Source organism: Montipora capricornis, chromosome 3 (assembly GCF_036669925.1).
Source record: "Montipora capricornis isolate CH-2021 chromosome 3, ASM3666992v2, whole genome shotgun sequence".
Taxonomy (NCBI): Eukaryota; Metazoa; Cnidaria; class Anthozoa; order Scleractinia; family Acroporidae; genus Montipora; species Montipora capricornis.
Window position 1 is genome coordinate 74,218,949 of NC_090885.1, and position 14,638 is coordinate 74,233,586.

General features: G+C 37.9%; 1 protein-coding gene and 1 long non-coding RNA gene across 2 annotated transcripts in view; both read left to right on the forward strand.

Annotated features, from left to right (window-relative positions):
* LOC138044076 (transcription factor Sox-14-like) overlaps window positions 1–5,202 on the forward strand; it is a 6,261-nt gene extending 1,059 nt beyond the window's left edge. Inside the window, exon 1 of the mRNA XM_068890705.1 lies at window positions 1–5,202. This exon is cut by the window's left edge and continues 1,059 nt beyond it. Coding sequence (XP_068746806.1) covers window positions 4,121–4,846 — 726 coding nt within the window. The 5' untranslated portion in view covers window positions 1–4,120 and the 3' untranslated portion in view covers window positions 4,847–5,202.
* Window positions 5,203–10,468: 5,266 nt separating this feature from the next.
* LOC138044085 (uncharacterized) lies at window positions 10,469–14,438 on the forward strand. Its single transcript, XR_011131388.1, has 2 exons — window positions 10,469–10,645; window positions 14,189–14,438. It is a non-coding gene; the product is annotated as an uncharacterized lncRNA (long non-coding RNA).
* The last annotated feature ends 200 nt before the right edge of the window (window positions 14,439–14,638 follow it).

A 14,638-nucleotide genomic window follows, 5' to 3' on the forward strand; every position in this document is an offset into this window, starting at 1 on the left:
ATGGCCGGGGATTTAAAGAAACGTGGAGTTAACATCTTTAGAACAAGTGACTTTCTTGGGGAAATAAAAGATTCACATGAACAACATCGATGACAAGTCTGACTTACCGAAGTAACCGTCGTTCCCACAATGAGGTCTCGCCCAGGAAAAGAAGCGAGCCTAGGGTTGCCGATCTTTTTTTTTTGTTTTCAAAAAAGAAAAAATGCGTCCTTATGTTTCCGGTTTTTTAACGATAGTTGCTTACATTTTGTTCAGATACAAATTTCTGGCACATATAGCTTATAAGATAACGTAAAGAATACAATGAATATGAAACAAATACATTGCCTGTTTGAGTCTTCTATAACTAAAATCTTAATTGTTTCATTATAAGACGCATTGGAACAACGCAGATTACTCTATTTTTAAACCAACAAAAGAGGGAAAGAGAAGCGCCGTGCGCCTTGTGTTTGCGATAATACAACCTGTATATGCTTGCATGAAAATGCACTCAAACGTTTTAAATATTTTACAAAAACATTTTCATTTGCCCCTCCGGTAGTTGAACTCGTGAAATTAACAGTGTTAGGTCAAGTGGTTTCCACTACGGAGTAATCAGTAGTTCCCTATTGAAATAAAGCAGGATGGAATTCCGTTGGCAATGAAATACCCCTGTTGTCTACCGCGTGTCCTAAAATACTAGTCCCACTTTCTAGCATCACAGGCAGGTTAACTTTGTTTTCATTGCTGCCCATAATTTCACACCTTTACATAAGGAGGAAATAATTACCATTCATTTTGTTTTGATCAATGATACTTCAATTGTGAGCCTGAGAGCTTTATCAAAAGACAAATTACGGTGATAAACTTGAGTTTATATAAGCTAGTATATGGCGTATGTCCGTTACAACGACCGAGGAAATTAAGTGAACCAAGGTGACAAATGTGTTTTTACTTTTGACGCTGGTTGCTTTGATCTTAACCTTTCATTTTTCGCCTGGTGTTGTATTTGGGGAAAAAAATGTTGCTTTAAGCATTAATTTAACTTAAGACACTTAAATATTTCAATTTTGTGTTGTTCGAGGTTCAAGTGCATTTTACTTGTTAGGTTGTTCTGGTGTAAAATTCAAAATTCACACTTACGGTTCAAGGCTTTGTTCAGTTCAAAGACTTCCAAACAATTGACCGATTACAGCAAAACTTTTCTTTTCATTTTAAGACAAATGGTATTTTCAAAAATCCGTTTTGTGACAAAATGGATGTCTTAAAAGTGGAATAATTGTCGTTTTTTTGAAAACAAATTACCCGCTTGTGTGATAATTTCCTTAACTGACTTGTCTACTACGCGTTATCAGTTTTATTGTCAATTTTCCGTGGCTTCAAGATTACACATTTAATACTACCCTGATTTAACTCAAAGATAGGAGGCGGACAGTGCTAAAGAAGCTAAGAATTATCAGTTGATTGTGTTGTCCTGGGATTCTATAACTATTGCTAAAGCTGCTTTCAATCAGTTTACCAAAGGTCTTCGTTATATTTTGTGGCTAAGGAACCAAAGAATATAATCAAGACAACCGATTAATAATTGCTGAAAACCTAAATCCAATCAAATTCCAATTATACAATTAGTTTTGCTATCACAATATACCTGAGTATTTTCCCACGTGTTGTGGTTCCACATCCCACAAACCACTTTCCTTTATTTCGAGCCTTGCTTTTTCACTGAACAAGGACAAATTGTGGAACGTTCACAAACCAAATTTATGGCAAGACTTACGATCATATAACGGTAAAAAGATGGTGATTTTGTCATCAGAAGCCGAAAGTTTACATTTGCGGATAACAAGATGTTTTTCCACTACCCGCTGATTAACATGTGATCACGTCCGAGGACATCAATTTAACTTTAATTCTTCTTTTCTCTTTGTTCCAATTTGTGAAATTTCTTCCTGCTGCAGCGCACAAAGTGGCCTTGTGTTGGGCCTCTAACCAGATAATAAGAGATTCGGTTTCTGGGCGGTAGATGTCACCGTGGGATTTGCAACCGCGTGTTCTCAACAGCGTACTGTTCGAATTGTTAAGTAGCATCTCCTTAGTGTTAAGTCTCCGTTAGATGTCCTCAAGTACATGCAGTTAGGAAAGAATCAATTGCTGTTTCTACCGTATTTTTCTTGTTGAAAGGCGTCTAATCACTTCAAACTTGCTCAATTTAAATGCCTTTGAAAGCGAAGGCATTTAAACAAAAACACAGATCTCGAAGACACCTGTCACTAAAAGAAGGAAGAAAGGCCAATATTGTTATGTTTATGTTGTACCGTGCAAACATAGTGAGTTATCCCCCTTCTTTGTCTTCATGGGATATCGACATAAAAAAGGGACGACTATTTTTCTACAATGGGGAGATTTGCGCTTGGTAGTAATGAAAAAAATAGCTAAAGATCGCAACGTGCCCAAAATGTCGAGAAGTCTGGAAAGCTCTTGTTGAGCCTCCGACAGTAAGCTGTCATGGATGCATTTTTATGGCGTCAAAACTAGACAGCTCTAAAAAGGGGAGAAATGCACGTGTTTTCCTCCGATCTACAATGAAGATGCAACTCCACCTTATTGTTATATTTTCACGGTATGTTGAATTTATTTAGTAATAATGAAGTGTTCGGCGGAGTTTTCAACGTTCGCTACTCGTCTAGATTCGGTGCTGAAATCCTGGGCTGTTTACAAAACCATTCAATTTGCTTTCATTCAACTATTCAAAAGGCGCAGTATTAGGACATTTCCATGAGCCCCCACTGTCGTGAAGAACCTCTCAATGTCAATTGCATAACTTATAAGCTTTTAACACACCTGTACAGCCGTCATGATGTTTATAGTTCGCCTGCGGTCTGTAAAAAAATCCTGACATAACATAAAAAGGTTCCACCACCGGTAAAGTGGCAAAAAATTGTGTTAAAAGTGACTGTAACAAAGAGACGACAAAAGTGAAGACACACCACCTGTCATCTTTCGATTTTGATGAGTAACAGACACTGAGTAAAAGAGGCTTAAACAAATTCGTTAAAGCTTTGAGTGCCATCATGGGGACAAATTTAATGCACCAGTGACATAAAGAGTGTAATCTTAACAATGTCTTTGTGGAGCACTCGTGTGGTATATCACCCGAACAATTTTATTATAAACAAATATTAATCCACTGAAGGCTCTTTTTCATTCATGGCCAACTGCCAATTGCAAGGCAAACCGACCAAATGTCACAAAAACAGGTCGAGAATTTTGAAACTATTTTGTCATTCTTCCTCATATATAATAATAATCATCGACCGATGAGAACACGAACATTAGCTCTGGCTGCTGTAAAATATTATGTCAATTGAAAATGAAAATTGGCTAATTGAACCTTTCAAGCCACTGTGGGATATCTGTAAACACGACTTCTTTCTGCTCAGAATTGCTTTTATTATCTTTTAAGAGAACGTCAAAACAGATCTTTTAATGCAAATAAGAACACGGAAAGCGGCGTGCTTTCCCAAGGATTTTGCATCACCCTGGCGCCTGGGTTTCTGTTGTTACTTCGAATATTTTTTGGATCAAAGGATAATAAAAATTTTAATTGACTTTCAAGACGACGTAAGTATCGAATAGTGAACTACACCTTATTTTTCAACACCATTTTGTTCATTGTGAATAAACAAGTAAAGTCTGCTAATAAAACACTATTCCATAACAATCCATCTTGCATTGAATTCACTGAATCCGTGGGAGTTCCAGCCACCCGTCCTTCTCTCCGTTTACTCAACTTACAAGACATCGTGCTTCCTAAATTATGTATGATTGTTCTCCAGTTTCCATTGTTCTTTCGAACTCTTGCTCGTTAAATTCATGTGGGTAATCCATTCTTCTCGCCAATCAATAATTTATACCCGTCAGGGCTCTTATAATAAACCACTTCTGAGAGATCCTATTCAGGCTTTCCATTGTTTGTAGCGTGGTTGCCTTGTTCTACCAGCCCCATCCTCGAGCGAGAGGTTTTGGGTCAGCTATAAAAACAACACGCGCGGGTTGAGCGCCCTCATACCAACATATCATTTCCACGCGATCCGGACGCGACCCATTTGGTGAAACTGTACCAATTCAGGATATCAGCATAATGACAAAGCCCGGTGAGCACATAAAACGGCCAATGAACGCTTACATGGTTTGGTCGCGGAAAGAGCGACGACGCATCGCAGAAGAATGCCCTCGAATGCTGAATTCCGAAATAAGTAAACGACTTGGACTTGAATGGAACGCACTGTCACCCGAAGCTAAAGACCCGTACGTGTTGGAGGCCAAGCGGCTCAGAGAGCAACACAAAAAAGATCACCCGGAGTATAAGTACCAGCCCAAAAGGAAGCCAAAATCGACACCCAAGTTGAAAACTCAGAGCATGAATCCTTACAGTTATCATGACATGAATGGTATGGGGTATCCACCGCCTTCTTCGCTATGTGGCCCGATTCCGCCAGGACATTTAATGCCACCAGGGCCTATCTTAAGTAATTGCGCGGGAAATTGCACATTATCCGACGCTCCGACCCCTTATCATTTTGCCCCTCATTATCCTGTGGTGCAGACCATGACTGAAATTAAAGGACCTTGCTCAACTCATTTACCGCTCGTAGGACGAGAAATTTCGTGTGGTCCACCTATAGCTTATTCGAGTCATCATCCATCTGTGTCACATTCTCTGCCAGTTGGACATGTGGTTCATCATCGAAGTGTCTTGCCCGATGCATCGTCTATCGTTCACGCACCAACTCCGATAGATAGCAGAACAGGAATGCCTCGACCTTCCATGGATTACGTTGTGATGAGACCAGATGTTGGTTATTAGTGTGAAAACGACTCTTGTTTTTATGATATATAAAAGGTATTTATATAAATAGGGAATTTAGATCCATATGTACATAGATACAACTCGCTAGATCCTCAGTGCATCTAGAGTGTTGAACAGTTTTGGACTTGTACACAGTTGAAAACGTATGATATTCGAATCTGAAATCGAGAGACTGACAAATTTCTCCCGAAATTCTTAATATTATTAGAGAACACGACTTTCTCTGTTTTGCAGCGACAAGTTCAAATTTAATCGTTCATTTAATCAAATTATTCGATGTATGTTTAACTCATTGTTTTAGTTTAGAGGTTTACGAAAATAGTTTTAATGCAATTAAAAAAAAGTTATCAATTGGATGTTGTTGCTTTTCTAACAGTCGATAGAATAGAAATACAGTAGAGGCGATGTGGTGGCGTTTTTTATTATTTTCCTGCTTTCTAAAACGGGTGGTTTCACTGATCAAATTGGACAAGATCAGGTCGAATTCACTTTGTGATGAATTGACATTTATTTTCTCAACAGCGCTTAAACATTAAATTACTTTAAAAACCATGTCATTTCACAATGAGGTGTAATCTATAGCTAACTTTGTCATTGTCTTGCGTCAAAACATCCACACTTTACGGTCTTTTAAGAACGTTTTCTGATTTACATGGCAACCAATGATAAAAGATGGTTGATAACACAAAGAACTACCTGTCAGGAAAAGCCACCGTATGGTGCTTTGTTTCAGTGCCTTAAATAAGGATGCTTTGAAATGAATTCATCACGATAGCCCACACAGGGTCCTATCATGGAGAGCATTTCACAGGATTGTTTTTTTTTTTATGTCGCCTCTTAACATTTTAACTTCCGCAGTAGCTGACTTCAGTCCTGTGTGAGAACTAATTTGCCTGGAGTTCCTTAATTGCCCTCTCTCTTCGCACTGGATGGCAAGTTTCCGGTTACCTGTGAGAATTCTGTTCCGAAATGCTACAAAATTTTTTTTGTGTCTTTTGAAAACCCGAACTCATGGTGATGGTGAAAAATCGCTGATAAATCATTGCACTTTCGACTCGCAATCTATTATCTTTCTGTACAGATTTTCCATCAAATGGAGCAACGTATTATAGTCAAATTTGAGTCAATATTATTTGTAGCTCTTACAATTTCGCTGTCGATTTGAGCGGGTAGTCGTAAATCTAGCCAGTCATACACAAGGGCGCCTGATGATAACTTCCTGGAATCGTTCTATCACTACTGTATTTAGAGACTCGATGTAGTCACGAACTGTTATGACATGAGGCCTTCGACATCGTTTAAACCTTTTGTTCTCAAAATAGCCATATTTCTTTATTTTAAGGTTGGGTTGCATTTGTTACAAACTAGGCACGCAAGGGCCGCAGATGCTTTCTCCTCTTTTCGATTCAATCAACACAAAAGCTTATGTGTACCTTCACAGCTGAAATGCTAATTTCTTGCAAAAGTGTTTATGAATGGGCTTTGATAAAGACGCTATTGTCATTGTTCAAATGATATACGCGTAACATTTGAAACATGACTAATTTCGATTCATTTCATTATAACACGCACAATAAAAGGAAACGAGATCGTATTGAGGAGTAACAGCAAAGATCACAACGTAAGTCATTTCCTTAACAGACGAAGAGACGTGTGATATGTGTGTGACGCTTAAGCTACCGTGGAAGTAGCACGCACATGGGTTTTTCTTGCAATTTTGCTCTCAATCGATTCTTCAAATATAATTGCTTTCTTTCAATATTGGCTTTTTTTAATTGAACGTGTATGCCTTACCACCATACCTACATTATCTCGCTTTCAAAGCAAGTCGAAAATTGATAAAAGTCTTCAAAAAATGGCCGGAATGGAAATAAACTTACTAACGTAAACGCCAAAATTTAAGAAATGTAACTGACCATGATAACGTGCTTGTTTGATGTAGCTGGTTTGGGAAGGCGAAAAAATTGTGATAAACAAACTATTGTTTATAATTTCAATACCTACTTTCAAACATTTTGTTCCTTTCAATATCGGAATTTGTTTTGCTTTTTAAATGATACAATTGAAAAAATAGCCAGTGAAAAGTTATTAGTTCACCTAACAATGAATTTTCACAAAATGGAGTTTCATAGCCACTAGCAGGAAGAAAATTTAATTCAAAAGGGACGAGAAAAGTTATCAGGACACGTTTTATACCAACTAGTAGAAACGTTTAGAAATTTTGCCATCCTGCACTCCAAAATATCAAGTCCGCATCGGGAATTTCTCGGCCGTGTTTACATTGGAGGCTACCATATCTTCACAATCCATTCAGTTCCGTTAAAACTGCATTCGCACAAACCACAGTGAACAGAAGGTTTTTGACAATGGTGGCAGGTCTCTCAGTCATCTCTGACTGGTGGTTAATACAAGCGAAATGGAAATTAATATTTTGAAAGTAAATGGCGCCTTAGAAAATGACACAAAGTGGTTGTCACGTCGTACCCACCTTGTTCTCAAGAGTGCAAGCTTCGCCAAATATTTGCGAGCGGCAACGATGCGATGGGATTTTTATTTTATGACTAAGTATGCCAAGTTTTAACCCAAATTATACTCTCGAAGCTTAAAATCGGCGGAAAATTCATCTTTTTCGGTGGTGCATTGCTAGATGAATCGTGGAAAGCCGATAAGACTGGCACTACGAAGTCGATACAATGAACCAGTCAATACATGGGTTTGTTAACATCACATAAGCTAATCCCAGCTTTTACAAACATCTGGGAACACCTAGTGGACCTCAGTTAGCACAGAACAAGAACTCAGAAACCAGTTTCTTTCCGAAGCGAGATTCTTTAACACTGAAACCACTGAAAAGTAATACAATGTACCAGCGAAAGTTCATCCCTTCACTACCATTTTTGCATTTTTCTCTCTCACAAAACCCTTGATTTTATGTCAGATGAACTTCTAAACTTTGCTATAATTAACGAAGACCGGCATGACAAGAAGAGCACCTTGAAAAATTTCAAGTACTTAGTCGCGGCTATCAGTATCTTGTGATTACTTATCTGATTAGGAATTTTCTTAGTTGACTTTGAAAACAGCTGAGTACCTACTCGCGGGCCGGATTTGATAATCAGCTTTTTTTATATCAGACAATTTAATCCATTATCTCAGTTCTTTTTTGTCAGTTTGCAAAAAGGCAGTGAAATAAGTCAGCTGCCTATCCTAACATAGCTCCACTTATTCAACGCACAACCTGAATAGACGAATTCAGGGCCGCAATTCGATTAAATCCATTTCTCATTCCCTGTTTTGTCTTGAGACCCCATTCACTTTAAGGTTCAGCGTTTTCTGGGTCAGGCAAGCCGCCGTGAGAAACACGTTGCAGGACTACTGTCAAAACTGTAAAAACCCTGCTCGTACTTGATCATTCAGTACTGAACGCTATTCACATTCTTTTTTTCTAATTCGATCTTTCGAATATGTTTATGCTCTTTTGATGCTAAACATCAGTAACAAGAAGTTATTTGGTCGGAAACCTTGCTTGATCGTTTTTCAAATTCAAAATCATAGGATTGGATTTTCCGTCATCTCTGCGCACACATGTTTTCAGAAAAATTGTACAGGATTTCTCTTAGAAGTAACAGTTTGTTTTCGTTGTACGCATTTTTAAACTACTTGCTTGTTCATTTCATCATGGCTTTCCAAATTTTGATCAAAAAGGCTGTCCTGGTCGCCAAACTTTTCTTTCTAGCTGTTGATTGTTTCCGCAAAAGTTAATTATTGGCTAGTATAACGCCGTTTAGTTAAAATGTTCGTGAACCACCACTCTTTCGACCACTGTTGTATCTAGAGACCAGGTCTGGGTTGCTCGAAGCATGGTTAGCGCTAATCATGCAGGTTTATAAATACCATGGAAACCTCTTAACCCACGGTTAGCGCTAACTAGGATTCGAGCAACCGGCCCTATAGAGCCCTGTCGGCATCCTGATGGTTGTCAGTTTCAATCATCGATCTTTCGAGAAATTTTAAAAACGACCCCCTCCTAGCAGATAACCAGACATGCCCTTTCATTGTCGACCAAGTTGGGCGCGGTTACGGATTTTAGAATCGGTTGACGCCTCCACATTTATGTTTGAATCGCCCGTATTTTAACCAATTCTGACCACCGGGAAGTTAACTCTTGTAAAAAAGGTATGAAAACTTGCTTATGTCTGTAGTTTGGATAGAATTGATATAAATTAAAATTAGTAGGTTTCTGCCATTTTCGAGTGACTTTAACTCGTTAATATGTCACCTTTCTGACGCTAAATTGGCACCGTTGTGGCATAACTACAGAAATTTCAGAAAGCTTGAAGTTCATCGTCTGAGACGTTATTTGACATTCAGGGTGGATTTATGATATCTGTTGTATTCTGCTCTGATGGCAGGATTCACACGTGGATTATACACAAGACGAAGCACAGGTGGCGCTTTTGCACTTTTGCAACCCAAAATAATCTCTGGTGATCTCAGGATACTCTATTTTATCTTCGAGCTTTTGACGTTACTCAGAGCTCTGTAAATTGGAATTTCACATTTGTTATTGAATAATTTAGCCACGAAAAACCAAAGAAAACGTAAGAAATTCCACTAGTTACATTATCCATAAACATACACAGATGTTTCGGTCCATGAATTGTTGAAGCTTAAACCATAACAGCTGTGACTACCAAACTCCTAGAACACGTGTGAGTGGGAATTAATATCTAGCACGATGTTTTGAATTGACTAACTTGTGAAATTTCTTGTTGGGCGGTCTTTCACTGTCCAACAATCCCACTCCTCTTTACGATGTTGGACAGTTAGCCATCTCATCGCATATCATTGTCAGATTAATTACTTCAAACGATGAACCTGATAAACCTGACTCTAAAAAAGCGCCAGTGCAACACGATCTTGCGTTCGACAAAAATATCATTTTCATCATTCGGCTAAGAACAATTTTTAAGTGATAAAGGCGTCCTTTACCATATAACACCGTTCTGCCTTGCCGAGTTGTTTTATCCCGGCTCCTAGTGAATGTGATAACCAGTCGTAGAGACTTCTCATTCGTACCTATACTGTGAAACTTCATGGTTAATAATTTTCTGTGTTGACTTAGAGATAATGATATGAAACGACGAAAATAAGTTATCTGCCAGTTATCTAAGTTGAAGAAACGTGATACAAAGGAGACCACTGACTAGCCTCCTTTTCTGGTAAATATTTGCCACATAAAATATTTGAATTTATACTACACGATACCTCAAACATTTCTTAATACAATTTTAAAAACAAGTCAGTCAAATAGTTTGAAGTTGTCTCTAAAACAAAACTGACAATTTATTAAGCTTGTGAACTAGTTTTGTCACGCTTATTCATTTTTGTAATGCAAATTGAAGTCGAACTCCATCAAGGATCTTCTCCGTTAGCTCAAGAGAATCTAACATGAATCGGAAATGCCAGATTATGGTCCTCACTGGCTCCACCGGCGAAGAGTAAACAAACAGATCCTTTATGAGTTAACAAAGCACGTGCAGTAAACAAAAGGCACATTGTAAATCAAATACATCGTCTTTCATCGATTTTGCCCTGTCAGAAACCTCAATCGAACGTTCACCGATGCATACATGCCTTTGTACAGTAGTTGAATAAAGCCTTTGTGACGAAACTGTGTTTCGCTCTTAATGGTTCATTGGTTGCATTCGCCTTGAAGAGACGTTCAACTTTGAAGTTACTATCTCGACAAAGGAACTGTTAAATACAAAAGACGAAGTTTAGCGGAACTGAAAAGTGAGTATATCTTGAGAACGTTTAATGGAACAAATGTAAGCACTTTGTCCATGATAACCGTCTTCCTGAAAGTCAAAACGTTCCTTAAGAGTAGCCGCGCACAATTAGCATGCATTACAACGTGCCTTGCTCTTCGTTTCTTGCGGTTATCTTGAGGTTATTTCTTGTATTTAGAAAATAATGGTCGCCGGTGGCTATCTAGTCCAACAAAGCAGACGGTTGGAAAACAAACTATCGCTTTGTATTATCTCGAGGTAGCATCTGAAATGTTATTTGAATCAGTAAATTTTGAGCATCGACTGGTTGATGAAAAGCCGGCTAATTTTGAAGCCCTAGCCCTTAAAGATGCGTTTTAATGCCGGCCAGACATTTTCAATTGTCTATCAGACAGTACCTTCGACGTTACTTAATTCACAAGCAGACAATAAAAGTTTCTTGGTATATTGGTATGAATCAATAGACAGCATTCAGCTAATGAAGCGTACATCTATGGCACTTTTCTTGTGACTTGTGTGCGCGTGGGATGTTTCAGAGACAATATGACTCGTCCACTAGGAGTCCACGTGGAAAACTTCAAGTGCTTCGATTGTATGTGTCCTTTAAAGTTTTTTTCAAGTCATTGATTTAAAAGGAACCTTGATTAATTTGTGACTGTTAAGTTGTTGTGATGTCTTGCGTTTTTTTGACTATAATATGTTATTTCAGTGTATCTTAAGCAACCTCCAAATGAGTTAAAATTAATTAAAACCCCAAGGTGGATAATTCCGCAAACCATAAGAAGACTCCGAGGTGGAGAAGTAAAGCCGACCTCTTTTCGAATGTTTTCCATTAAATTTATGAAGAGATGACATTTTGTTGGAATGTTATTTTATTGTATAAACGTAGGAATCTCTGTACACTAAAAATACAAAGAGGATTGGAGCAGAATTGCCGTATTTCTTACGTCCATTTTCCATTCCCGTTTTCAACTGACAATTTGTCATTTAATTTTGTCCAAATTGAGAAAAATCCCTTGCAAAGTAACATTGTCGGCTTTTCTAATTGAATGTCTCTTTATTTTACCAATTTATTTTTTTTAAAGTAAAATAACTTGGATTAAAATCTAATCGAATTTGGAGTGTTTTCAACAGTTGTTGTTTTATCTAATCATGATTCTGAATCGTGCGAGAACCAGCATCGATTTATAACAGATATTTTTTCACCAAAATACTTATTATTCTTGTAGTATCCTTAATTGAACCCCTAAGAGCACAACATCCATTAAAGAAAGGATAATTTATCTCTTTATCATTCCATTCATGGCAAGGAACTCGAAGGAGCTCTGGAGGTTCTTATGTGACCTACGGCTGATCGTAGGAGACTGATATCGGAGACTGAATGGGGAACCCTTCCTGTTTGTTTCACAGGTGGCTGTAAAAATGGCACGTTTTAGCTCTAAACTACAGTCAAGAGAGCACTTGAAAAGCATGCTAGATATTGTCATGCAAAGATTTGGGAATTGTCTTTTTATATGTAGTTCCTAGATCCCCAAAGCTACATGCTGTTCTTCGGAAAAAAATGTCGGGATGTGTCCTTTGTGCATTATTTAATTAAATCAACTATTCTCTTTAAATGAGTGAGTTTTCGAAATATCTTTATTGCTCTAAAAGTCTTACTTTCATCAACACCTTGAGGATTCCGAAACGAATCACACCAAACTAGCTCTACCAAAAAGAGATAATCAAACTACCTGAGATAAAGATAACAGTTCGATCAATTATGACGCCGTTGTTTCTCGATTTTCTTTGATAAAATGTTTGGTGTTAACCTAAACATTCCCTTTAACACTAAATGGGACCTATGAATTTAAACGCAGTTGTGTTTTAATTAAGGTTTTTCGAGCCGTGAAAACATATTTCAATAAAAGGTACGTGAGAAACCGTAAAGGAAGAGGGAAAACAGTAAACATTTTAGTGCGGTCAAAATCATCGACACAATTCTTCGCTATAGGGCGTTGTCCCACCTTACACACCCGCGTTCCTTCCAGACAAAACCGGTGTAACTGTGGTTACGTAAATGCCATATCTCTCTATATACTCTGTGGTGGAAACAAAAAGTAGTGGTGAAAAGGGCTCTGCTAAGCCTAGAGCATTCACTGGCAAATCCGAGCATTGCTAATTTTAGGTAAGCATCTCAGTTATCGAAGTCTCAACTTTTGTGCGATCTATGCGGTTAAGGTGTTACACACCGGGAGAAATTTCCTTATGTCTAGCCTATTCGTAAATAGACCCTTCTTCAAAATCGCTGCTTAACCAGCAAGGAAAACAAAAACGCTAATAAGAACACATCCCTTTCAAATTGGAAATTTTTTCTACTTGAACAGCCGACGGCCATTGTCTAAGATTACAAAACGGAGCTGCAAGGATAAGGCAGTTTATCCGACGTTTATTTAACGGACCGATAAATGGAAAGAAATTTCTTTAATTTTGAGAAATTTGGATCTGTCCTTCCATAGGCTGTCATAGTGTGGAGCAAGTTGCAAATGGTCGTCGTGAAACTGAAATTGCACTTCAGTTTAGTGGTTAGCGATAATTATTTAGGAGCTGTACGTAGCTGAGTTAGTTAATACAGCAGTTTCGGTGGTACATCGAGATCTCTTTTTCGATCTTACGTACCTCTTGCGCGTGTTTTGGCTTTCCGCTGATTTTGCTGGAGGTTTAAAATTTTATCGCATAATTGTCAGTTGTGTTCCGAAAAGTTTTTAATCTTTTAACTTGACGAAAGGAACAAATTCATCATCATGAATGCATTGTGTGGCTTATGGAATATTTCTTCGGAACGGCTACAAAATGTCACTTTCTACAAACGATAGTTGAGAATATGACTGATAATAGTAAGAAACTAATAACGAATAAGCGATCTGCCTTTTAATGGTATCATATGGCTTCTTGCTCATTCATACTTTAGATGACACCAGCAAAGGCCGGATTTGTGCAAATGCAATAATTTTTTTTTAAGTGCTCAGAATAAGAACTTAACTTTTTCATTTGCTCGTCAGTTTCAATTGACATATTAGACATTTTTCATGTGCTAGTGGTCGTCCCCAAAACGAAATAAAGTTAAAATAAATATGGTCGCGGTCGAAAGTTAAACGTTCGCAGAAGGGTAGATGGTTAGAAGAATAGAGCGCCAATCTGACCAATGTCTGATTGCAAGACAAAAACTTACAAATAGTTACTCTGGCGAGTGGCAACATTGTCGAATTTCATTTACTCACGTGGCTCTATTGTTGAAATACTGTAGTGACGAAACACTCAAACAAAGTCATCTATTGCATTTTCATTCATTACTCAATAAATCGATGTTCAATCAGTAAAGCTCATTTAATTCTACTGCTTCTGTGAGTGGCTGAAACAGTAGAATTAACTGAGCTTTTTATATGATGTTTAAAAGTGTCATTAAAGAACACTAGCCGGTGAGTTCAAGGCTGCACGTAGCCATGGCGTCAGTTGTCTTGTGTTTATAAATTCAACAAGACAACAGGCATTGTCTCTTTCATTCTAGAACATTCCATGAATAAACGATGGTTGGAGCCTTGTGGCTTGTGATTCCGCAATGCCAAAGGTTTAAAAGTAGCTCTGAGATGAAACTGACAGTAAAGGAAAGATGTAACAATGGAAACAGCTGATTAGACAGCGCGAAAGGCTTGGTCAAGTGGCTGCCAGCATTTGGAGACGAACATAGAGACGAATATTCTGAAGAGATTACTTAACGTTATCGCACCATTAAAAAAATTATCAGGAATCAAATCCAATTGAGATTCTCAGGAAGTCTTTTATTCTTAACACGTGGTCTTTTTTCGTGGTCGTTTTTCTAAAAGGAAATTAATGTGGGTGGTAAACAGGTCAAAACGAACGGATTCTTTATTTTTCTTACTTTTTGTAAACACTTCTCCCCAGGTAGCGTTTGTTAAGCTTATCAACCACTGTAACGAATAAAAAACAAGAGACGTAT